Below are 26133 nucleotides of genomic sequence, written 5' to 3'. Positions count from 1 at the left end.
TTGTCATGGCACCCTGCGTGACCGCACAGCTTGCCCACCCCAACGGCTGGCCCTGCTGACACACACTGACGTTACTACTTAGACATCCCTCAATATTAATACAGACATCAGAGTAAACACCAATAAACTGTGGAAACAGAGCTGATCCCCCCAAATTTATAAAGGTTTGCTTAGAGGATTTATTCAAGATTAAATCATGCCTCCTCCTCTCTCTCCCCCATGCGCTGCTCTGTAGGCTGGGAGGAAGTGAAGAGTAATCACAGTCTCCCAGCACAACGCCACCTGTGGCTGCATGGGGAACAGCTGTTTAATGTAATGCTTGCAGGACGGCTAGCTGCCGCAGAACCTCTTTGTTTCCGTCTCTGCAAAGGGCTCCAGGCACTGCTTGTTGTGAGTGTGAGCCACTGTAAATTAGGGGCAGAGGGCACTTGCACTGCGGTCAAGACGGGTCTGGGCAGAAGGAGAGTGCAGTGCAATCAGTGCACTCCCCTCCTGTGGGTCACCAGTACACTGGTGCACCTGCCCAGGATCAGAGCCGGTGCAAGGTTTTTGCCGCCCTAGACAAAATATAAATTTGCCGCCCCCCCATGTGACATCACAATGCCTCACCCATATGATCTGCCATATGAACTAACGCCAGTGCTGCACACAGTGTGTGTTTACATTAAAAAGCCTGCAGGGACCAGCTATAGACACCAGAACCACTTCATTAAGCTATAGTGTCCCTTTAATGTGAGGTAAATTATAGATTAGTGTCACTAATAATATACTAGATTGCCTACTTACAATTAGATGAGGATGATGATGGGCTGCAGTTTGGCTCCACTGGTCTGGTGTTGAACAGGATCTCTGGAGGCTGTTTGCAACTGTGGTCACAAAATTCAATGTTCTGGGAGAATTGGAAGCAGCTCCATTTTTGGGGGGCCTCTTACACAGCTCAAGGTCTGGGCCCCAGTGCCTGACGGTGAGTATGCCCATAAGGCCCACTCATAAGTCCACTTATATGTTCCACCCACCAATGAGTTCGCTCACAGGGAGTGGAGTGTGTAGGGGATGTGTTAAGTGTTATAGTAGAGGATCTAATATGTGTGATTATGATATGTAGTGTATAGGGATACCAGTTTGTGCAGGTGATGCAGCGTGTATTTGTGTATAAGGGATGTATTATGTGTTTCTGGTTGTGTGTAAGGGATGCATTGTGTGAATCTGTGTTTGTATGCATAAGGGATGCAAGGTGTGTGTCTGTATGTGTGTGCATTGAGTGTAAGAGATGCATTGTGTTTCTGTGTGCATGTAAGAAAAACAGTGTGTGTGTTTGCATGTGTGTGTAAGGGTTTGCATTGTATGTTTCTGTGTATGTGTGCAAATGATGCATTGTCTTTGTGTGTAAGGGTTGCATTGTGTGTGTGTGTGTGTGTGTGTGTAATGGATGCATTGTGTGTTTCTCTGTGTGTAAGGGAAGCATGTTGTGTTTCTGTGTATGTATAGGGATGCATTGTGTGTTTCTGTGTATGTATAGGGATGCATTGTGTGTGTGTGTGTGTGCGCGTAGTGTGAAAGAGCTCACTGTCTTGCCCCCTGTCCTATAGAGCTGTCCCTTAGAGCTCTCCCCTGCCCCTTAGTGGTCTCTCCTCTCCCCCACCCTCCCCTAGCGGTCTCTTCTCACACTCACCCACCCTCCCTGTGCAATTCTCATCCCCCCTCCACCCTCCCTGTGTTCTTCTCACTCCTCCCTCTGTGTGTTCTCCTCACCCCCCGTGTTCTTCTTACCCCCCCCTCCTCCCTGTGTTCTTCTTACTTCCCCCCTTGTTCTTCTTACTCCCCCCTTGTTCTTCTTACCCCCTTCTTCTTATTACTCCCCCTTCTTCTTACTCCCCCCTTCTTCTTCTTCTTACTCCCCCCTTCTTCTTCTTAACCCTCCTACTTCTTCTTACTCCCCCCTCTTCTTCTTACTCCCCCTTCTTCTTCTTACCCCCCTTCTTCTAATTACTTCCCACTCTTGTTCTTCTTACTCCCCACTCTTTTTCTTACTCCCCCTTCTTCTTCTTACCCCCCTCTTTTTCTTATCTCCCCTCCTTCTTACTCCCCCCCTCTTCTTACTCCCCTCCCCTCTTCTTCCCCCCTCTTTTTCTTGTCTCCCCTCCTTCTTACACTCCCCCCTCCCCTCTTCTTACTCCCCCCTCCCCTCTTACACCCCCCCTCTTATTATCCCCCCTTCTTCTTACTCTCCCTCCTTGCCTCTTCTTACTCCCCCCTCCCCTCTTACTCCCCCCTCCACTTACTCCCCCCTCCCCTCTTACTCCCCCCTCTTCTTACTCCCCTCTCCCCTCTTACTCCCCCCTCCCCTCTTCTTACTCTCCCCCCCTCCCCTCTTCTTACTCTCCCCCCTCCCCTCTTCTTACCCCCCTCTTCTTACTCCCCCTCCCCTCTTCTTACTCTCCCCCCTCCCCTCTTCTTACCCCCTTCTTCTTACTCCCCCTCCCCTCGTCTTACTCCCCCCCTCTTCTTATTCCCCCCTCCCCTCTTCTTACTCCCCCCTCACCTTACTCCCCTCTCCCCTCTTACTCCCCCCTTCTTACTCCCCTCTCCCCTCTTCTTACTCCCCTCTCCCCTCTTACTCCCCCCTATTCTTACTCCCCTCTCCCCTCTTACTCCCCCTCGCCTCTTCTTACCACCCTCCCTTCTTCCTACTCCCCCCTCCCCTCTTCTTACTCCCCCCTCTCCTCTTCTTACTCCCCCCCTCTTCTTACTCTCCCCTCCCCTTCTTACTCTCCCCCCCTTCTTACTCTCCCCCCCTCTTCTTACTCCCCCCCTCCCCTCTTCTTACTTCCCCCCTCCCCTCTTCTTACTTCCCCCCTCCCCTCTTCTTACTTCCCCCCTCCTTCCCCTCTTCTTACTTCCCCCCTCCCTCCCCTCTTATTACTTCCCCCCTCCCTCCCCTCTTCTTCTTACCCCCTCCCCTGTAGTGTGGCCGAGCTGCTCTCCGGTCCCGGCCGGAGTGATGGGAAGGTGCACGCTCAGTGTGCACTTCCTGTCAGTCCGGCCGGTTACAGGAAACAGAAACTCCGCGCGGAACAGGAGTTTCTGTTTCCTGTAACCGGCCGGACTGAAAGGAAGGTGCACACTGAGCGTGCACCTTCCCATCACTCCGGCCGGGACCGCGGACCGGCTCGGCCACGCTACAAGGGAGAGGAGAATCTGTTATGCAGCCGCCTGAGCGCTCTTTACAGAGCGCTCAGGCGGCTGCAGCATTTAAAGGGCCGGCCCGCCGCGGCCGGTCTTAATGGGATTTAGGGCGGCCTGGGGGGCAATTGCCTCCCTGCCCCCCGGCCCAGCCCGCCCCTGCCCTTTAATGTAGTCTGTGTATTTTTGCAAATGCATTAATGCAGGGGCGGGCTGGGCCGGGGGGCAGGGAGGCAATTGCCCCCCAGGCCGCCCTAAATCCCATTAAGACCGGCCGCGGCGGGCCGGCCCTTTAAATGCTGCAGCCGCCTGAGCGCTCTGTAAAGAGCGCTCAGGCGGCTGCATAACAGATTCTCCTCTCCCTTGTAGCGTGGCCGAGCCGGTCCGCGGTCCCGGCCGGAGTGATGGGAAGGTGCACGCTCAGTGTGCACCTTCCTTTCAGTCCGGCCGGTTACAGGAAACAGAAACTCCTGTTCCGCGCGGAGTTTCTGTTTCCTGTAACCGGCCGGACTGACAGGAAGTGCACACTGAGCGTGCACCTTCCCATCACTCCGGCCGGGACCGGAGAGCAGCTCGGCCACACTACAGGGGAGGGGGTAAGAAGAAGAGGGGAGGGAGGGGGGAAGTAATAAGAGGGGAGGGAGGGGGGAAGTAAGAAGAGGGGAAGGAGGGGGGAAGTAAGAAGAGGGGAGGGGGGAAGTAAGAAGAGGGGAGGGGGGAAGTAAGAAGAGGGGAGGGGGGGAGTAAGAAGAGGGGAGGGGGGGAGAGTAAGAAGGGGGGGAGAGTAAGAAGGGGAGGGGAGAGTAAGAAGAGGGGGGGAGTAAGAAGAGGAGAGGGGGGGAGTAAGAAGAGGGGAGGGGGGAGTAGGAAGAAGGGAGGGTGGTAAGAAGAGGCGAGGGGGAGTAAGAGGGGAGAGGGGAGTAAGAATAGGGGGGAGTAAGAGGGGAGAGGGGAGTAAGAAGAGGGGAGAGGGGAGTAAGAAGAGGGGGGGGAGTAAGACGAGGGGAGGGGGAGTAAGAAGAGGGGGGTAAGAAGAGGGGAGGGGGGAGAGTAAGAAGAGGGGAGGGGGAGTAAGAAGAGGGGGGTAAGAAGAGGGGAGGGGGGATAGTAAGAAGAGGAGAGGGGGGGAGAGTAAGAAGAGGGGAGGGGGGAGTAAGAGGGGAGAGGGGAGTAAGAAGAGGGGGGAGTAAGAGGGGAGGGGGGAGTAAGTGGAGGGGGGAGTAAGAGGGGAGGGGGGAGTAAGAAGAGGCGAGGAGGGAGAGTAAGAAGAAGGGGGGATAATAAGAGGGGGGTGTAAGAGGGGAGGGGGGAGTAAGAAGAGGGGAGGGGGGAGTGTAAGAAGGAGGGGAGACAAGAAAAAGAGGGGGGAAGAAGAGGGGAGGGGAGTAAGAAGAGGGGGGGAGTAAGAAGGAGGGGAGATAAGAAAAAGAGGGGGGTAAGAAGAAGAAGGGGGAGTAAGAAAAAGAGTGGGGAGTAAGAAGAACAAGAGTGGGAAGTAATTAGAAGAAGGGGGGTAAGAAGAAGAAGGGGGAGTAAGAAGAAGAGGGGGGAGTAAGAAGAAGTAGGAGGGTTAAGAAGAAGAAGGGGGGAGTAAGAAGAAGAAGAAGGGGGGAGTAAGAAGAAGGGGGAGTAATAAGAAGAAGGGGGTAAGAAGAACAAGGGGGGAGTAAGAAGAACAAGGGGGGAAGTAAGAAGAACACAGGGAGGAGGGGGGGTAAGAAGAACACGGGGGGTGAGGAGAACACACAGAAGGAGGAGTGAGAAGAACACAGGGAGGGTGGAGGGGGGATGAGAATTGCACAGGGAGGGTGGGTGAGTGTGAGAAGAGACCGCTAGGGGAGGGTGGGGGAGAGGAGAGACCACTAAGGGGCAGGGGAGAGCTCTAAGGGACAGCTCTATAGGACAGGGGGCAAGACAGGGAGCTCTTTCACACTACGCGCACACACACACACACACAATGCATCCCTATACATACACAGAAACACACAATGCATCCCTATACATACACAGAAACACAACATGCTTCCCTTACACACAGAGAAACACACAATGCATCCATTACACACACACACACACACACACACACACAATGCAACCCTTACACACAAAGACAATGCATCATTTGCACACATACACAGAAACATACAATGCAAACCCTTACACACACATGCAAACACACACACTGTTTTTCTTACATGCACACAGAAACACAATGCATCTCTTACACTCAATGCACACACATACAGACACACACCTTGCATCCCTTATGCATACAAACACAGATTCACACAATGCATCCCTTACACACAACCAGAAACACATAATACATCCCTTATACACAAATACACGCTGCATCACCTGCACAAACTGGTATCCCTATACACTACATACCATAATCACACATATTAGATCCTCTACTATAACACTTAACACATCCCCTACACACTCCACTCCCTGTGAGCGAACTCATTGGTGGGTGGAACATATAAGTGGACTTATGAGTGGGCCTTATGGGCATACTCACCGTCAGGCACTGGGGCCCAGACCTTGAGCTGTGTAAGAGGCCCCCCAAAAATGGAGCTGCTTCCAATTCTCCCAGAACATTGAATTTTGTGACCACAGTTGCAAACAGCCTCCAGAGATCCTGTTCAACACCAGACCAGTGGAGCCAAACTGCAGCCCATCATCATCCTCATCTAATTGTAAGTAGGCAATCTAGTATATTATTAGTGACACTAATCTATAATTTACCTCACATTAAAGGGACACTATAGCTTAATGAAGTGGTTCTGGTGTCTATAGCTGGTCCCTGCAGGCTTTTTAATGTAAACACACACTGTGTGCAGCACTGGCGTTAGTTCATATGGCAGATCATATGGGTGGGGCATTGTGATGTCACATGGGGGGGCGGCAAATTTATATTTTGTCTAGGGCGGCAAAAACCTTGCACCGGCTCTGATCCTGGGCAGGTGCACCAGTGTACTGGTGACCCACAGGAGGGGAGTGCACTGATTGCACTGCACTCTCCTTCTGCCCAGACCCGTCTTGACCGCAGTGCAAGTGCCCTCTGCCCCTAATTTACAGTGGCTCACACTCACAACAAGCAGTGCCTGGAGCCCTTTGCAGAGACGGAAACAAAGAGGTTCTGCGGCAGCTAGCCGTCCTGCAAGCATTACATTAAACAGCTGTTCCCCATGCAGCCACAGGTGGCGTTGTGCTGGGAGACTGTGATTACTCTTCACTTCCTCCCAGCCTACAGAGCAGCGCATGGGGGAGAGAGAGGAGGAGGCATGATTTAATCTTGAATAAATCCTCTAAGCAAACCTTTATAAATTTGGGGGGATCAGCTCTGTTTCCACAGTTTATTGGTGTTTACTCTGATGTCTGTATTAATATTGAGGGATGTCTAAGTAGTAACGTCAGTGTGTGTCAGCAGGGCCAGCCGTTGGGGTGGGCAAGCTGTGCGGTCACGCAGGGTGCCATGACAACAGAGGCACCCGGCGGCCAACACAGCTCACAAGTTGGGTACACCAGCATATTTAATTTAAACGATTCGCTGGTGGTCCACTGGTGCGCACCAGCAGTAGGTGCAGTCAGATCATATCCTCTCCCTCGTGGTTCCGGCGCTCAGTTAGTGAGTCAGAGCACAGGCTCAGAGATTCTCAGCCTGTGCTCTGACAACATTGAAAGTCAGAGCCGTGAAGGAGCGGGTATGGCAAAGAGCTACTGATTAGCAGAACATCAATATCCGTTATAAAACCAGGAAAAGGTGGGCATGGATGGTGAACTGATTTGGTGGCGCAATGGGCCACTTGACTGGTTTTGCCCCCCAGGCCTAAGGCTGCCAGCCCTCCCCTGTTAAAGGGACTCTCCAGTGCCATGAAAACAAACCATTTTCCTGGCACTGCAGGTCGCCTCTCCCTCCCACCCCCCATCCCAAGTTGCTGAAGGGGTTAAAACCCCTTCAGTGACTAACCTGTATCCAGCACCGATGTCCCTAGGCGCTGGGTCAGGGTTCGCCCACGCTTCTCCCCCGCCCATGTCATCCGGCAGGGGAGACCTATTGAGCGGACGTGCATTAGACCTCTCCATAGGAAAGCATTGAAAAATGCTTTCCATGCTTTCCTATGGGGATTTCATGTGCTATAAACACTCCAATGGGCAGAAGTGGTCTGGGTGCCTGGAGTGTCCCTTTAATGGCAACGTATGGGAAATGTATTAACCTTAACTAGAAAGAGGTGGTCAATGACGTTTAACGATGGTGGGGTGCTAGTTTGTCCTTCCATAATTTCACTTTGCCACCTTACTTGTTGGGCTCTACTCATTTAACCAATGTACCCCTGACACAATGAGAGGTTATGCCCGGTTATATCATAAACCTACAGATAGACATTTTTGGGAAGCAAAAGCAAATTTTAAGAACTCCACCCCAATGCCTTTACTCAAGTTCACCTCCTTTACCCAGTGACAGGTAAAGGAGGTGCCAAACACACACCTGTATTTTAGGGTTTATAGGAGCTGACAGATCAATACAAAGCCAATGAGTGAATCCTTTGAGAGCAGACTGCGATCTAAACCCAGAGAATGAAGCAATTGATTTAAAAAATATATCCCCAAATCTTGTTATGATTTGTTATTCATCCTCTCAGCAGCATCTCCAATAATCAAAAGTTAAAATTCCTACGGCATTAAGGTGTTAGCATTAGCCCTCCTAGAGTCTTGTTCCAGACTGGCTAAAGATGCCCCAATGATGCATCCAGAGGTGAAGTGGTATGTCTGACAGCAGAGCAGTTAAACTCTGTATGTTCAGCGTTTCATAGTGATAAGATGCATATACAAACTCCACGCAACATGAACACTTCTGATATGATGATTAAGGATTCTAAGCTTGATATTAACTCATTTCTTTCAGTTGTACGATGTGTTCCCCGGAATCATGAGATTCCTTCCTGGTCGACACCAGCTGATATTTAAGTATATGAAAGAGCTACTGAATTACATAGAGAAGAGGGTTAACATGCATCAAAAGACACTGGATCCTGACAATCCCAGAGACTATATTGACGCTTTCCTCATTAAAATGGAGAAGGTAATTATGAATTTTTTTAAAAAACTTTTTTAATAAATCTTTATAGAATTTTTTTTTTCTCATTTTATAAAATACATACAAACAGACAGATATATAATGTGTGACTCTATCGCTCAATTAAACATCATCTGTTATCCATACAAAATGTCTAAAACTTCAAAAGCAGTGTACTTATTTAGAGAAAATATTTCAAAATCTATTACATTAGATAGAGAGAATATATAGGACATCCATACTATATCCCATTATAATAATCAATAAAAAAATATTAAAAATATTTAAAAAACAAAAACAAAAAACAGAGTAATACATCATCATCTATGTGCCCGATCTATCCGTCCGACCACTTATTGAAGGCTTCTGTCCTCTTTCTAATATCGCTACTTTTTTTCTTTATAATGAGACTATTTAGATTACCATTACCAATTATTGATTTTTTTTTTTTATTCTTTATTTTTGAGTGCAGTTATTGACAGAACAATTAACCTAGCCACAACAGCCATGGCAAAAACGTTATAGGTTACAAGCATGTGGCATTAGAACAAATGCACAGTTTTTTTTTTTTAAATTATATAACAAGTGGTTTCCAAAGTGCAACGTTACAATGTTATGTAGGGTCAGTCTGTCTAGGAGCGAGATTGACTAGGTGGTAACTGTGATGTCACTAGATAAGGGACCGTTAACTATTGATTTATAGCGTAGCTTCCTCACGGGTCGAGTACCTGTAATCTGTTGCTTAGTCAAGAGTGGTGGGTGGGGGTGTCTAGGCTGGGTACACATCTGTGTTGTCCGTGTTGGGATTGGCCCGGTTGTGCATACCTTAAGTGTGGCTTCCCCAGTTTATTTGCCCGAGTAGCCCGGCCCCGTGTATTAAGGTGTGCTCACAATTTTCATGCTTATGTCAGGCTGAGGGAGTGGTTGCATATAGTGCGGGATCTGAGCCTAATGGCCCAAGATGCAGGTTGTGATAATTAGTGTATGCATGCGAGTTTAGAGCCCCTGACCAAGGGGGTTGCTGGGGGGGGGGGGTAGTATCTGCCACTGACTGTGGTCTTGTCGTCCGCAGTCATAGTCGGCGTGTTTGTATGTTAGATCTGTTCCTAACGAAACTTAGATTGAGTGACAATTGGTAAACGATACCTAAGAATTCAAACAAAATAATAATGTTATAATGATATGTGAACTAAAGTTTGTGCTTGTCAATCGTGGTTGTCCTTTCCTTGTGGGTCTGTCGCTCTCGGAACAAATGGCTTTATGGATGCGGGATCTCATGCCACTGCCGGTGCTCCCAATGTGGGGGGCACGTTCAGGTGTGGTAGCCCCAGGGTCTCCAGGAAGGTCGACGCTTCTGCCACGGAGGGCAGATTATGCACAGTCCCGCCTTGAGTCACAGTCAAGGAGCCGTTCCTCCCCCATCGGTAGGTCAGTCCTGCTGCACGGAGCTGTGTTGTGACCGGGGCGAATGTCTTGCGGAGAAGAAGCGTGGGCCGTGTCAGGTCCTGGTAGAATGTTAGGATCGAGTTTTCTAAGGTGAGGGGTGTTCTACCTCTTAGTGCTGACATGATCTGGAGTTTGTCAGGTAGGGAGATGCAGCGGAGGATGACATCACGTGCCGCATTGGGCTGGAGGTGAGAGGGGCCTGGAAGACGGTACACACTGTCAATTGCTACCTTCTTAGCCACTGCGTGTGGCAGGATTGTGGCCAGCAGTCTCCTGATATAGTGGGGTAACTCCTCCGCTGTAGTCATTGCGGGGATGCCCCTTATTTTGATGTGATTACGTCTCTGGCGGTCTTCCAGTGTGGTAAGTTTAAGTGATAGTGATTGTTATTGAGTTTGAAGCATTGTTATAGAGTCCTTCACAGTAGACAGGTGGGATTGTACCTCTGTTAAGGAAGTTTCGGTGGTTTTGACTCTCTCCGACACTGCCCGTACCTCTCTTTTAAGGATGGCCGAGTCTGCTGCAAGTAATTTGTGTATTTCGGCTAAGAGGAGTTTTAGGTCCTTTTTGGTTGTCGGCGCTGAGTCGTCAGCGGATTGCTGTGTCCCGGCTTGTGTTGCTGGGGTTTTTTTGGGGTACATCCAGAACTTGGGTAAAATACTGTATGTTCTAATTATGTTATATGTTTATCTGAGGGGAGGAGACGTGGGGGTGTTACCATGCATATTTTCAACCTCCCCCTGGGTGTGTCCTGTGTGTACCTTTTTGTAATAAAAAGCAGGCTGGGTGTTCCAGTCCTCAGTTCTTCTTGACCCTTCAAAACGTAGCCTCGTCTCGTTCTTGAAAGGGGATTATTTGGGAATATTACTCTGCTCTTTTTCAGCTGAACCTGACTCTCTCTCTGGATATCATGGATGGGATTATACCAGCTTTACTTCTCCACAGCAGCTTGCAGGAAAAAGGACGTCTCCAATGGCAGATACCCTCTCTCTACCTGGGTAGCCGTTACAAGCATATACACACGTTTGAACAATAATCATTAATTCGGTAAGGCATAACATGGATAAACAATGCACATTTTGTTTTTATGATAATGACCTGGATAGTAGTCAAGAAAATATCATATTTGCAGAACATGCTGGTATCAATTAGTATAAAACACTCATCTTAGGTTTAAACAAGGTGATGATCAAAGATGCGGTACCCCTGCGGTTAATAAATCCTACGTTGTGTTGGCTGACTACATGAGCGAGAATTATAACTTGGCAAACTAGGTATACTAGTGCTTTACCCCTGTGACATATTAGGCAATTGAGAGACATGGCATTAGGCTGACCAAGCACAGGGCACTTGTCAAGACTATCATCTATTGTGAAAGACATTTCTCAAGTGTTAACTATGCATTATTGCATCTGTTGTTGCTGATACTGGGAGCTCAGTATCACAGGTACTGATAGTTCTTATAGCAGTTGCTTGGTGTATGTGGGCACCCCGATGCCTCGACAGAATGCAGCCCAACAGTCCTCTTCCGAGCTTTCAACACTCTACTGGGGGGTTTAAATCCTGGATCAGTCCATGCCACTCAAGCTCTCTCCTTCTCTTGTGGTTAAATCTTGCTGTCCTGGGTCGAGGCTAGTGCCTCACTGTCGTGCGGCTGCCGGTGCGCTCAGTGTGTTGGTGCTTAGTGCTGGAGAGATTTCTCTCTGCCGCTTGTTGTGGGGCATTCTCCACTGCTTTGGTGTGTGGGACCGCTGGTTGGTTGAGGTAGCATGGTGAGGATCGCCGCCATCTTGGATGTGTGGGGCGTTGTGGCAGTCTCCCGCCCGCGTCTCCCCAGGGGGGTCGGCTTGTGTAGTAACAGGCTTGTGGGGGTGCTGTGGTTGACCGTGGTAACCCCCAGCGGTCAAAGGGGGGGGAGAGGTCTGCAGGACTTCGGGGCTGGATGACCGGCTGCGTCCTCCGCACTGCATCAACTGCTAGGCCGCAAGTCGGACCTGCCTCGGGTAGTGCGTCCGGAGACTCCATGTTGTCCCAAATTGGTCCTGCCGTGGGTTCCGCGATGCGGGTAAATATATAGCCTGGTTCGGGTGTTTAAATTGCAGTCCAGATAGCTGAAAGTCCGGTTCTATGCGTCTTCTCGGCATGGCGGTCAAGCTCCGCCCCCCGCTTATCCAATTTCTTAACGTGATATTTTCTATATTAGCTTCCACTATCTCAAGTTTAAAGAAATTCAGAATGCTTTTTCCTAAATTCAGTTTTTTTCTTTAATCTTTCCCACTCTTCCATCAAATTACTGACAATAAGATTATATTTCCAGCTTTTTTTCAGATTATAGGGTCTTCAATATTCCATATGGCGAAAGCGGCCTCGCCACTGGTTTTTGGAGGGGACTGATTGCCAGCCTTGTGCCTTGGGACTATGGCCCCTGGGAGATTAGGCACTTTAAAAACAGTCTTGGGGCTTATGGACTTCTATTGGACTGTGTATGGCCCTTGCTAAACTTTAACCCCATGGTGATTTTATTCTGTTCGTGGGATCTGTGCGCTGTTCGGATATATTGAGTGGATAGATTGAATGTGGGGGTTCTGTTCAGTATGATAGCAATTATGTATTTTTATGTGTTTTTACTAGAGATGTCCCGAATAGTTCGCTGGCGAATAGTTCCTGGCGAACATAGCTTGTTCGCGTTCGCCCCGGCGGGCGAACATATGCGATGTTCAGCCCGCCCCCTATTCATCATCATTGAGTAAACTTTGACCCTGTACCTCACAGTCAGCAGACACATTCCAGCCAATCAGCAGCAGACCCTCCCTCCCAGACCCTCCCACCTCCTGGACAGCATCCATTTTAGATTCATTCGGAAGCTGCATTCTTAGTGAGAGGAGGGACAGTGTAGCTGCTGCTGATTTAATAGGGAAATCAATAGCTAGGCTAGTGTATTCAGTGTCCACTATAGTCTGCCTGCCTGCCAGCGTGTGTGTCAGGCTCACAGCGTATACTGTGCCCACTTGCACAGTGCCACCACTCATATCTGGTGTCACAATAGCTTGCATTTAAAAAAACAAAAAACTTTTTTGACTGTAATATGATAGCAGTCAGTTTTCTTCACACGTGTGCAACTCATATCTGGTATAACAGTAGTGTACATTAAAAAAAAAATAGAAATTTGACTGTGAAATAATAGCAGTCAGTTTCCTTCACACGTGTGCGTTTCAGGGCCTGCCAGGGCACAGTGTCACACCAGTGCAACTCATATCTGGTGTAACAGTAGTGTACATTTAAAAAAAAAAAACTAGAAATTTAACTTTGAAATAATAGCAGTCAGTTTCCTTCACACGTGTGCGTTTCAGGGCCTGCCAGGGCACAGTGTCACATCAGTGCAACTCATATCTGGTGTAATAGTAGTGTACATTAAAAAAAAACTAGAAATTTAACTTTGAAATAATAGCAGTCAGTTTCCTTCACACGTGTGCGTTTCAGGGCCTGCCAGGGCACAGTGTCACATCAGTGCAACTCATATCTGGTGTAATAGTAGTGTACATTAAAAAAAAACCTAGAAATTTGACTGTGAAATAATAGCAGTCAGTTTCCTTCACACGTGTGCGTTTCAGGGCCTGCCAGGGCACAGTTCCCCAAATTTGAAGTAGGAGGACCGACCAAGCATCTTTTTCCATCTCCCGGTTCCTAAAATCGATGCCATATACACGTCCACTGATAGGGGACGTAACAGGGATTAAACTGATAGGAATAGTACTACTTAACACACTTTATAATAATGCAGAGAGAGGCAACGCAGAGAGAGCAGTCTTTGAGGAGGTGGAGGTGGCTTTGAGGAGGTGGAAGTCCAAACACAGCAGGCTTCACAGGGGGCTTGTTGTCACCTTTTGGGGACCCTTGGTGTTGTACGTGGCTGGGTGGAGGAAGAGACCTTCAATGACATCAGTGAGGACAAGGAACGGGACATGGCTAGCTTGGTATCCAACCTTGTGCAAATGGGGAGTTTGCGGTTGTGCAAATGGACTGCTTGCGGTTGTTTGCGGTGCGTTAAACGGGGAGTTTGGTCTGTCACTGTGAAGCGGGCGTAACCCTTACAGTACCTGATCGATACAACATCATACCTGATGTTTTAAAGCACGTTATTCCAAACAATTTAGGAATGTTAGGTGATTTATGCCCTTTATGGATTAAAACCAGACTCTGCATCAACTATGTAATTTTCCATGGGAGTTTTGCCATGGATGCCCCTCCGGCATGCCACAGTCCAGGTGTTAGTCCCCTTGAAACAACTTTTCCATCACTATTGTGGCCAGAAAGAGTCCCTGTGGGTTTTAAAATTCGCCTGCCTATTGAAGTCTATGGCGGTTCGCCCGGTTCGCCCGTTCGCGAACATTTACGGAAATTTGCGTTCGCTGTTCGCGAATGGAAAATTTTATGTTCGCGACATCTCTAGTTTTCACTGTTGTTGTGAATAGAGATATTTTCTGTATGCTGGAGATAATTGGCTTACCACACCCAAACCATGCTTGCAGTCGGTCAAAAAGGGACTTCTAACTAACTTTTGAACCACTGGACCAATTTGTATGATTTTGACATATGTTTGTATTTGGAGTATGCTGATTCTGGAAGTTTTATGTGAATGTGATGTATACTTTTAAAGTTATGAATATTGTGTAAAACTGTGTATTTTCCTGCCTTTCAGTAATTATATCACAGGCAGAGGGGAGGATTTTGCTGTAATGACTGGGTGTGTCAGACATTGTTGTATTGTTTTGATTGGTTTGTGTCCTTTGAGTGCCAGTGTTCCATCAGGTCCAGGGGATGTGCCTCTGGCCTAAGAATTGTATAAATTGTGAGTGCTTGCTTCTATTAAACAGTTCTACTTCACCCTCAATTTGGAGTGCCGTCTCTTATTGGGGGAATCTGCTACATGGATTGCTATGCTAGTCATACTCACTTGCTATATCACTACTAAGCTCTTGTAAGAGCTTGTTCCTGTTCTGCTCTCTGAAGGAGTCTACGTGGTTATGGTGTCTGCTGGAGTGCTTGGAGCCCTCAGGAAGCGCTAGGAGCATCCTTCAATGGAGGTACCCAGTCGGGGTGCCAGGTGATCCATATGGCCATTTCCCAGTTGTTCATATTGGTCATTTCACATTCAGCTTGCCATATAAATTCTTTCTTTGAACCATGTAGCTGAGATCTATATATATATATATATATATATATATACACATATATATGTGTTAAAATGCTCTATTGAGCTCTATAAAAGATCCCCCAATGAAGGCACATTCATTCCTCCTTTTTTAGTTTCAGTGCTAAACTATTTATTCTTATTCACGGGGTCCGGCCCTTCCAGATGAAACCATCGAAAATTCTCTGGATCCTTATTATCCATGAGGGAGTTACCTTCAAAGGATTCATCTGGAAAAGATACGAGCATTTCAGTAGAACATAGTTTCGAATGGTATTTACTCTTCCCCACCATGATATTTTAAGCTGTCTCCATTCTTTTAACAATATGTTGGTCTGTCTTAGGAGTATTAAAAAGCGTAACTCCATGGTCCTTTGAACATCTCCAACCACTTCTAGGCCTAAATATTCCAAACTCTGTTTTGCCAATAAAAATTCAAAATTACTCTGAATTTGATTCTATATCTGATTTCTTAACGTTAGAAGCCATAATTATAGATTTATTGGTGTTTAACTTAAAACTAGATACGAAGCTATATTCTTCTATTTCGCTCATTAAAGCTATCATAGATTCCTTGAGTGATGTTACAGTGATTAAGATGTCGTCAGCATAAAGATTGACTTTGGCCTCTGCTTTTTTAATCTCAAGACCTTTTATATTATTACAATTCCTAATATTAGCTGCCAGTCGCTCTGTAGTTAGAATGAAAAGAAGAGGCTATAATTGACACCCTTGCCTGGTTCCATTAGAAAGATTGAACTAGGAGGAGCAGATGTTAGGGCCTATTGTTCTGGCGGAAGGATTGTCGTAGAGGGCCATTATAGCTTGTAAAAATCTCCCTGTATAACCAAATTTCTCCAAAACAGAGGCCAAGAAGTTTCACCCGACTCTATCAAAGGCCTTATTTTCATCCAATGACAGAGTCAGGAGTGGAATCCTCTTCTCACTCACATAATCAAAGACATCTATAATCCTTCTAAAATTTGATGAAGTCCATGGGACAAAATGGATTAACTCTCCAATGATGGTTTTCAGTCTAGCGGAAAGCACTGACGCATATATCTTTATATCAACATTAATTAAGTTGGAGATCTCTGTTGGGGTCTTACCCTGCTTTAATATAGGGATGATATTTACTCTTGTCATCTCTCCAGGAAATTCTCCACCCTCAATTATTTCATAAAACACTTTAGTCAGGACATCTGTGATCTTAGAGGCATATGAATTGAAAAAGAAATTGTAAAAACCGTCAGGTCCTGGGGATTTATATTTTTTCAAATCGGATATACCCCTTCTTATCTCTTCTCTTGTAATAGATCTATTAAATTGATCTTTATGATAATTTTTAATAATAGGGAGAGAAGTCTTAGAAATATAATTCTTTATCAATGCCATTCCAGGTTTAGACTCAATATTATAAAGATTAGAATAATAATTATTAAAAGCCCGCCTAATTTCTACAATTTCTATATATATTTTAGAGTCAACTATTAATTTATGAACTCTATTATCTATTTTTTTTCTTAAATTTTTAGTAAGGGTTTTATCTGCCCTATTTCATCTATAGTAATAATTTATTTAATTTTTTTTAAGATTTGCTGTTATTCTTTCTGTGATTTTATCCCTAATTAAGGCTTTATTTTTAGTACGTTTGTCCAAAGTGTCCTTTGACACATTTTCTTTATACTCTCTAGACTATTTGTGATGATCTCGGTATAGATGGCACAGCGGTTGCTTCTTTATTCGACTTTGTAGCTTTATAAAATGACAACGCATCACAGCCTTAAAGGCACACCAATATATGCACGAAGAAGTACCTAATATATTATTATCCAATAACAAATCTTCTATTTTATGTTCTAAATATTTATGAATTCCTTAATTTTCGAATAGGGAATCCCTGAGTCTCCGAGTTGTTCTATTAAAGGATGGGAAACAACTATCCAAATCCATTTCCAAAATGCTATGATCAGACCACGTATTATCAATGATTTCTATTATTTTAACCTTCTCTACTAACATGCGATTGCCCCAAATCAAGGCAATTCTTGAAAGAGAGTGGTGAACCCTGGAGAGATGAGTAAACTCTTTATCCTCGGGGTGAAACACCCTCTATATATCAAACAGGTTGTTTTATTCAAAAGTATTTGTTAAAGATTTTGCTTGTTTATCCTGAGTTGGATCTAGGATTGATTTATAATCCCCTGCTATTACAAGAATTACTTTCTTTATTTCATCTACCTTTTCTAGTATTTTCTTTAATAGAGTAATTGGGGCAACATTTGGAAGATATAAATTTACCCAAGTATACTTAATGTTATTTATTTTAGAGACCAAAATCATATAGCGACCATCTTTATCTAAAAATTTGTATAAAATCTCTACCTGTAGAGTCTTAAAGAATAGGACAGCTACTCCGCATTTATTTTTGTTACCTGTTCTTGAGGCATGAACTATCAAAGGAAATCCATTTGGATTCCATTGATGTTTATTCATTAATCTCCAGTGGGTCTCCTGGAGAAAGCATACATCTGCCTTTGCTCTTCTCATGTGGTTTAGCATCATTGATCTCTTAATCATTGAGTTAAGACCCTGCGGGTTTACAGATATCAATTCAACCATACTTCCCCCTGTTTAAATTCCACTATCTGCTGCTACACATACAACATAAAATACAAAAATAAAATTATCTACAATTTTCTCATTAACCTAGTGAGGGCCTATTAGGACCTCTTGATCTATTCTTTCTGGACAAGAATCTAATAAGATTATTTCCAGATTCTTACTTCGCCAGAAATATATCATGCAAAAACGATATCTCATATAGCGACAAAGAGGATATCTGGTCCGCATCGATCAGTGTGATTGTATTACATATATAGTGTTGATGCTTGTTGGAATACATATGTGGCCAGAGAGAGAAGAAAAAAAAAAGAAAGAACAAAGGAGGGTAAACCTACTCCCACCCGACTCATCACTCTCCTAGACGCTTGTATGTATTAGAAAAACTCTATTAACAGATAATATACGTAGTATTTAAGAAAGTTTCATATATATTCCTGAAAAGGGAGAGAAAAAAAAAATATTTGTCATAGCTATATTAGTGTCACTATTAATCCTTTTCGTGCCTACTATCTTTATTTAGAAATAAGATTTATATCTTTCTAATCCATTCTAAAATAATACAAATAAGTATGTGCATAATACTTTTCCCTTAATCTTCCCTCTTTGTATTTCAAGAAATTTCCTTTACCCGCCTTAGTGCTCGTATTATCTAATAATTTTAATAATCTATTATAACTCCTCTTATCTTTTCATTTCTATTACATACCCAATTATTTGTGATCTATATTATATTTGAATGTTATCTCTATTAGTGCTAATATATTAATAAGGAGTAGGATCTATATATTTCTATCTATTTACGTTTAAATCCTTACCCACGTGACTAATTTTTGTCGTTCTCTTCACAGAGCTCCATACAGATTTTTCTCTTTCTTTTCTTCTTCCTCTAACTCAAATTGCTTTGTTCAATCCATTCTCTAGCTTCTCTAGGTGTCCTGATAGAGCTCAATCTGTTGTCCCAGTATACTCTTGGGATGACTGAAGCACTTCAATTAAATGTAATATTGTGTATTTTAAACAAGTTAATTTCTGTTGAGAAGTTTCTTCTGCGCAATCATGTTATATATGAATAATCCTGTAGTACTTGGATACTTCTTAGAGGTGCTTCTAAGTTATTTGTAATTTGTTCTTTAATTTGAAATGAAATGACTGTTACATCCCTACGAGTACTTTCAGGGATACCCCTTGGTTTGGGGGGGCTGTGCAAACGATTCATTAAAAATGGAGGAATTTTAGTGTTAACTCCCAGCTTTCCCCAAAATTCTTCCAAAAATATTTGTAATCTTTCATCAGATATATTTCTAAATCTTAAATTCTGTCTTCTTATGCGATCTTCCATGTCATCTAATTTTAATTCTATATCCGATATTTTCCATTCAGATATTACTCGGAGCTCTTTAAATGATTGATTATTCTCCTCCATTTCAGCTATTGTTTTTATTCAAGCTGATTAAGGCATTTCCAATTTCTTGTTTAATTTAGACTTAATTTAGTCTTTCAGTGTTTCCACCATAGACTGCATACAATCTTTTTTTTTTAAAATCTGGGATACATATGTGACAGTGCGCGCAGGCCAATTCGGGATACGAATGCTCCCCCTGGTGAGCGTTCGGTGATACGAACCGGTGGCACGCTTGTTTCCCTTGTGGTCTGCGGTTTTTACACCTCATTAGCGAGGTGTGAATGTTCTAACCACACGTTCAAAATGGAGGATCAGGGTGGTCTGGCACACAGAACTCTGTACGCCGGAACGCCCCCGTGTGGGTAAAAATCAATTTGCAGGATTCAGTGTGAAAACCATAGAGAGTGGGAAAATTAACACGGGAAAATATATATTTCCGGAGAGTACATCCACACATAGGAAAGGGCAATTTATAGGCAGCAGTCCTGCCACACCGGCAGCACGTGGCAGAGCCTCCAAGAACCAACTCCAGACTTTCTTCTCTCCAGAACAAGTCAATCCTATGTGTACCGGATATAAAAGCCACATATGCCGGATTCAAAACAGCCACCCATTCGGTACTAGTTTACCATGGCATGAACGCTCTCTTCCTTTTGCAAAGTGGCCAGTATCTCTTCCTTTTGCAATGTGGCCAGTCTCCTCCTCCAGGTGTGAGTGCACCCACACGTGCGTCACGTCATGACGCCAACACCCGCCTTGTAGGTGTATCCCAATGAATTGAGATATATTGTACTATGACAGAGAGTAAAAAAATAATATTCTATTCAGTTATAAGGAGAATTATATGTAGTTATAGGAAGGATTACATGGAGTAATAAGAGGAGTTATGGGGGGTTATATGGAGTAATAGGAGGAGTTATAGGGAGAAGTAATATGTAGTAAAAGGAGTAGTTAAAGGAAGGTCATACGGAGTAGTAGAAGGAGTAATAGGGAGGGTTATATGGAGTAATATGAGGAGTTATATGGAAGGTTAAATAGTGTAATAGGAGAGGTTATAGAAAGGGTTATATGTTGAAAAAGGAGGAGTTGTAGGAAGGTCATATGGAGTAATAGGAGGAGTTATAGAGAGAAGTTATATAGAGTAATATTAGGAGTTATAGGGATGGTTATATGGAGTAATAGGAGGAGTTATAGGGAGAGTTATATGGAGTAATAAAAGGAGGTATAATGATGGCTATATAGAGTGACTAATGTTAAATATTTGTGCATAGTCCAAATATTTATTTATTATTTTTACTATGTATTCATCATTATTCTTTTAAATTTTTCAAAGGAAAAGATGGATCCAAAAACCGAGTTCCATTTGAGAAACTTAATAACTAGCACCTTACAGATCTTCTTTGCTGGGGTAGAAACTATGTCTACAACTATCACGTATTCTATTCTAATTCTAATGAAACACCCACAGATTCTTGGTAAGTGATAAGTGAAATCTCATTCTATTTAAGAAATTATGGCCATGATTTAATATATTTTGGATAAGCCTTTCAGATAATCACAATCTTTTAAAAAGCTTTCTAAATTATTTATCTATAAAAATTCACTTAGACCTTAATGGTGACTTTTGCAGATTTTCAGTATGAAAAATCAGCAAAAATGTTGATAAGTCCATTGTACATACAACACAATGATGTATATTGAAAAATGAAAGTTAAAGGTGCAAAAGAAAAAAAGAAAAGATAAAAAAATGACAGAAAAAAATAGCACCAAAAATTTGCTGAACGTTAAAAAACACTTTGATAAATCTCCCCCATTGTGTTGTAATATGTTTCTTGAATTAAGTCTTACACTTTTAACAACATGCACGTAATTTCACATTTCATATTAACATAAGTTTAAATTAATATTTCTAATATTTTTAAATTTTTATGAAAAACAAGCACATATTTTTTTAAAAGACAGTTACCAAGTGGTACCAGTACTTGGAACTTTTTTTTGTTATTCTTTATTTTTGCAGTGCAAAGAGTAATTGACAAGTTCTGAAAGATGCATAATAAAAATAACAGGTCTACAGTAAAACTTGTTAAGCTTCAACATGCATGTTTACACTTATTTTGTTTTTGTTAGACATGAAATAATATCAGACAGACAGTCCAAAGGCATATGGACATGAAGACAGGAAACTGCTTTACATTACCTAGGAATATTTAAAAGTAAATAGCACAAGCCTAGTAGAGGCAATTTAAACATATTAAGTTATCACGCTTGTGCACGCCCTGGAGGCCCTGTGTCGATCTAGTGGCGGTCCGATGACTAGCGTAACGCCATGACACAAAGATAAAGCGAATAACACAAATGAAATAAAATAAAACAAAATAAAGTAAAACAACACCATAGCAAAATAATGATCACAGAACATATACAACATTGAGCAGGTGGTGAGTGTAAAGCATTGCCCTCTGATGGCAGCTCGTCTTCTCTCCAGGACCCTAGACATATTATATCACTCCACTAGAGAAGGTGTGGGGAGATGTCACTTTGAGGAGGAGGGTTAGGGTACTTGGACCTTTTAACGTTTTAATTCAGCCATTTTATTACCAGTCTGACAAAATGTTTTTTTTAAAGTTTAGAACAAATAGTCCAGTATCTGATTTTTGACCAGCTGAGCAGACCACCATTATATATTGGTACAGTATGGCTGGATGTACCCTCCTTTCCTCTAATTCTTTCTCTCACTCAAATTGTTGTGTGTGAGAAACTGTTTGGGGGTTTAAGGGTTGTTTGTGATAACCTGAGGTGAAAGGAAAGTTGTATACTTGCCCCAAAACCACTTTGTCACTCTGTCATATTTACTGTGAATGATTAACAGATTATGTTCCCCTTATACTTTCTATAACGCAATAATCCGATCGCTGTGAGTGAGCAGGAAGGATGGAGATCAGACATTCAGGGCGTTTCTTTTGTTCTGTGTAACTGTCAACAATTCTCTCAGGGAAAAATGTAATGTTGGGAAATCATGCTCAACCAAACTCAAAATGGGGATACAGCTACAGATCTGAAAAAGAATACCACTTAAAGGAGTATGAGCGTTATTACTCTATGAGTTTTATTTTTCTCTACTGTAGAGCTTTTTCTGTTTTGTATACATTGTGAAGACTAGGAGGAGTCCTGATATATTTTTCTCCAGTATTAAGGATTGTTATTGCACATTGTTTGTCATTCCACTTTTTAAAAAGGGTGTTAGTTCTACATTAAATAGGGGGAGAACCTACTGCCACCCCCCCATCCCCCACCCATGAGCAGCGGGTAAGGGGCCATAGTGACAATAGGGGGGGACCTATTGCCCCCCTGTCCAAACCCCTGAGCAGTGGGGAAGGCCGAAAATGACAATAGGGCAGTGACGGGTGGGGGCTAAATGTAAAAGTAACCCCCAAGGTGACTAGGGGTCCCCAAGCTCCTAGTCACCCTCCCTCAAATAAAATTCCTTCCTACCCCCTCACCCTAAAAATAGTGAGGGGGAATAAAAAGCTAAATACCCGTAAATAAAAAAAACATACTTACCAGATATCTTCTTTTTTCTCAGACCTGCTTTTTTTCAGCCCCAGAAAAGGCCAAATAAAAATCCATGATTCCTGTTGAACTTGTAAAAAAAAAATAAAGCACAAAAGAAAAAACATGACTGAAAAAAAATCCCAACGGTAAAAAAAGAATCCAACTTCACCCAGCGAGAGCACCACACATACTGACCTCCGCAGAGCAGGGAAAGGCTTATAAAGCCTTCCCTCACCCTGAAATTTGACTCAGAGGCGCTCTGATTAGTTGGTTTGAATTCAACCAATAAGAGTGCTCTGATAGGTAACTCTTGAGCCTTGCCTGATTGGTTACTTGCAAAGCTCAAGATTTACCTATCAGAGCAGTCTTATTGGTTGGCTCCCTTTTATTAATACCGGGGTCATAGTGACACCCATAGGTTTTAATGCGGGGGGGGGGGGGGGAGGGTAGGAACTGTTAATATTTATCACAAGGAGAGAGCTGGTAGCGCTGCCGTCTCCTTCCTTGCTTTTGTATGCGCAGTGTTTCTTTCGTCCTAATAGAGGAAAACAAATGATTTTTTACAGAATTTCGTCCAAAAAACTAATGTTTTACAGATGAAAATCGGAATGGACAAATGAAATTTGTATTTAGTACGAATGAAATTTGTGCAAAACAAAAATTTCACTGGTGCACATGTCTAATCATATCTACTCTAGAATTCAGTATTAATTAGTGTAATAATATTATGTGAAGTTTTATTTGGTGTTCATTATATAAAATGTATTTATTATTTAAAGTGTCCACTATATTGAGTGCATATATAAATTCAGAGTGCCCTTTGTATTTAAAGTTAAATAAAGTACCTGTGACGAAGTGCCCTTCGCCACTTGGTCCTGGAGAGGCTTGCTTGCCATCCTCCTCCCCTGTGACCATGGCCCCTGGGAGATTGTACCCTTTTAAACTAGCATTTGGGCTTAAAGTGTGCTGAGTTCAAATATGTATTTTTTTTATGAAGAGTGAATGAAAGAGTTTAAATATTTTTAAAGTTACAGTGTGTAACGGCTACCCCAGTGGAGAGGGGGTATCAGCCGTTGGAGACGTCCCTTTTCCCGGCAAGATGCTGTGCAGTAATGGAGTAGCCTTCTTTCTATCAGCTGGATCCAAGTAGAGAGAGAGAGAGGTAGAGCTCTTAAAAGAGCTAGTGATTAGCTGAGCAGGTTCCCTTTCAATAACGAGACAAAGCTATGTTTTGAAGGGTAAAGTAGAACTGAGGTTTAATGACAGGTACTCTCCTTTTATGTGGTGCTCCCATGCAAGGGAGACACCCACAAACAATTAGACATTAACCAATCAGACAATGGTTACAACCCACAGATTCCCTCCCTTCTGCTTGGGCGATGATTGAGTTTCTTACTGTATCTACTCAATTATCTCCAAGCTAAAACTTATACTTTTTATGCATTTTTATAACCTTCTGATTTTTCATCACACAGGAATAAAACTTATATGTTTATGAACAACACAACTTGGGGAAAAACATATTCAAAAACCGTACAAATCCGTTCAGGGGTTCCAGAAATATTAAAAAGTCTCTTTGGACCGACTGCACGGCTGTTTGCATGCCAAAAACAGTTCCACAGATTCAGGCTGTGCGGTCGGTCTATTTCTGCCCTGAAAAATTACAGTCCCATCCGAAGGCGGCGTTCGAATTGTCGAACGCACTTTGACTTCTGTCGAAGTGTCGAATTGAAACCAGGGTTACGTTTCAGCTGTGTTTAATTGTCTAATGGAGGTCTATTTTACACCAAAATGACAAAGTTCCATTCGAACGTGCGTTCGAATCTTCGAACGGGACTTAGTCTCCAGCCGCAGTGTCAAAGGGTAGGGGAAGGTACAGGTCAGCGGTGGTCGTTCAAATGTGTGGCCAATTTCCGTTCCAGGGATTTGACGGCACACACCGCTGACCGCGTTCGACTGGATAAAAATGGCCGCCGCCACGTGTTCGATTGTCTAATGGAGGCCACTTCGACTACTTCGGCACTTCGGCTGCCATATCAAATGTACCAATCCTTTGTACAAAACAGTTAATGGGCCAGACATAGTCATTGTTCTTTAGGTACAGGCAATGTGGATGATGGCAAAAACAACCAAAAGGTAGAGGTTCCCAGGCAACATGGTAGGGGGTTGTTTGTGGTTTACTTTTTCAATTAAAAAAAAAATTATTCATAGCTAATAATCAGAATTGTTAAATTTTTTACCAAAAAATCCTAATATTTTTAAAGTGTAATGCGATTAATTATAATCTTATCTTGGTAAAGCTTGATAAACATACCAATGTTTTTTGAAAAAACAAAAAATGATCATAAATTAATTATCATTTGCCCAAAAAACCTTTTAATATTCAAACTTTGTAATTAGTGCCTAATTGGTAAAAATGTTTTTTCCCTTTTAAGAAATAATGTCTAATATGTATAGATGTCTAATTTTGGTAGAAGTACCCATCACATCCCATACTAAATCTATGTCAACGTTTAAGCTATATCGTTCTGAAGTGTTTCATTTTTGTACCCAGTAGGATACTCCCCTCCCCCCCTCTTTAATGCGGTTGATTATGTTCAATTCCTACAAAAGTAAAATCTCTCAAATTAAAAAAGGGTAATAATCACATTGTACTGGAACCAAGTGTTACTGAAATCATTATCTTATTTTATAAGGATCCAAAATTCTGTTTCCTTCTCTTTTACTTGTGTTCTCATGATCTTTAAAATAAAGTTGTTTTTACTATATATAGCAATTTGCTTTGAAGTGTCCTTTATTCTGTTCAACTTCTTGGATACAAAATGGACTTATTTTAGTATTAGTTTATATATAAAAACTGTAAATAAATAAATCTATGTGTCTTCTAATCAGTACTGTTTATCCACTCCATCAATCTCCCCATTAGCCAAAGTCCACAAAGAGATTGACAGAGTCATTGGTAGGAATCGCTGTCCAAAGTTACAAGACCGGAGTCAGATGCCGTATACTGAGGCTGTGATCCATGAAATGCAGAGATTCATAAATCTCGCCCCCTTGGGGTTACCACGGAGAACAACAAGAGACGTTAAGCTTCAGGGATACAGCATTCCAAAGGTGAGCGACCATACAGTCAATGTTTCTTGGATAGTGTTTGATCTCAGAAATAAACTAATAAGAAAAGCTAATAAAAGAACACAATCAGCAACATAACGCAGCAAGACGTATTGACTGTGAGTGATCAGCTGATGAGATTGCTCTGCATTGCAGGGTTTAGTTCAGGAGAGCTAATGGAAGCTCAATGCAAGATTTCTGGCTCTAATAGGACCCTAGGTAAGCAAACTACTCAAAGTGGAGGAACACCAGGGCAGACCTGATATCATAACAATACGGAGTGCTGTAGTGGTAATTGTGCTTGGAGTGTTCAATTAAACAACTGCCTTACTTGTCCCCCAAAGGAGGCCTGGTGAACACTTATTTAATCTTTTTTTGTAGGTGTAGAACTTGTTTTAATAGTTGATGAAAGCATTGCATATCCTAGAGATAGTCAACCATTGGCACTCCAGGTTTTTCTAGACTACCTATTCCCTGATGCGTTGGCAGTATTATGGCTGTAAGAGCATTATTGGAGATGCAGTTCATAACTTCTGGAGT

The 26133-nt window shown here is 43.2% G+C and overlaps 1 protein-coding gene across 1 annotated transcript in view; it reads left to right on the top strand.

Annotated features, from left to right (window-relative positions):
* Positions 1-26133, top strand: part of LOC134572303 (cytochrome P450 2G1-like) — a 93693-nt gene that overhangs the window by 46797 nt on the left and 20763 nt on the right. The window contains exons 5-7 of the mRNA XM_063431186.1: positions 8096-8272; positions 20264-20405; positions 25409-25596. Coding sequence (XP_063287256.1) covers positions 8096-8272; positions 20264-20405; positions 25409-25596 — 507 coding nt within the window. The remainder of the gene's footprint in view (positions 1-8095; positions 8273-20263; positions 20406-25408; positions 25597-26133) is intronic.

The sequence above is a fragment of the Pelobates fuscus genome, chromosome 9, assembly GCF_036172605.1.
Source record: "Pelobates fuscus isolate aPelFus1 chromosome 9, aPelFus1.pri, whole genome shotgun sequence".
In the NCBI taxonomy this organism is placed as follows: Eukaryota; Metazoa; Chordata; class Amphibia; order Anura; family Pelobatidae; genus Pelobates; species Pelobates fuscus.
The sequence above is the reverse complement of the archived record's forward strand: the minus strand, read 5'-3'. Positions and strand labels throughout refer to the sequence as shown.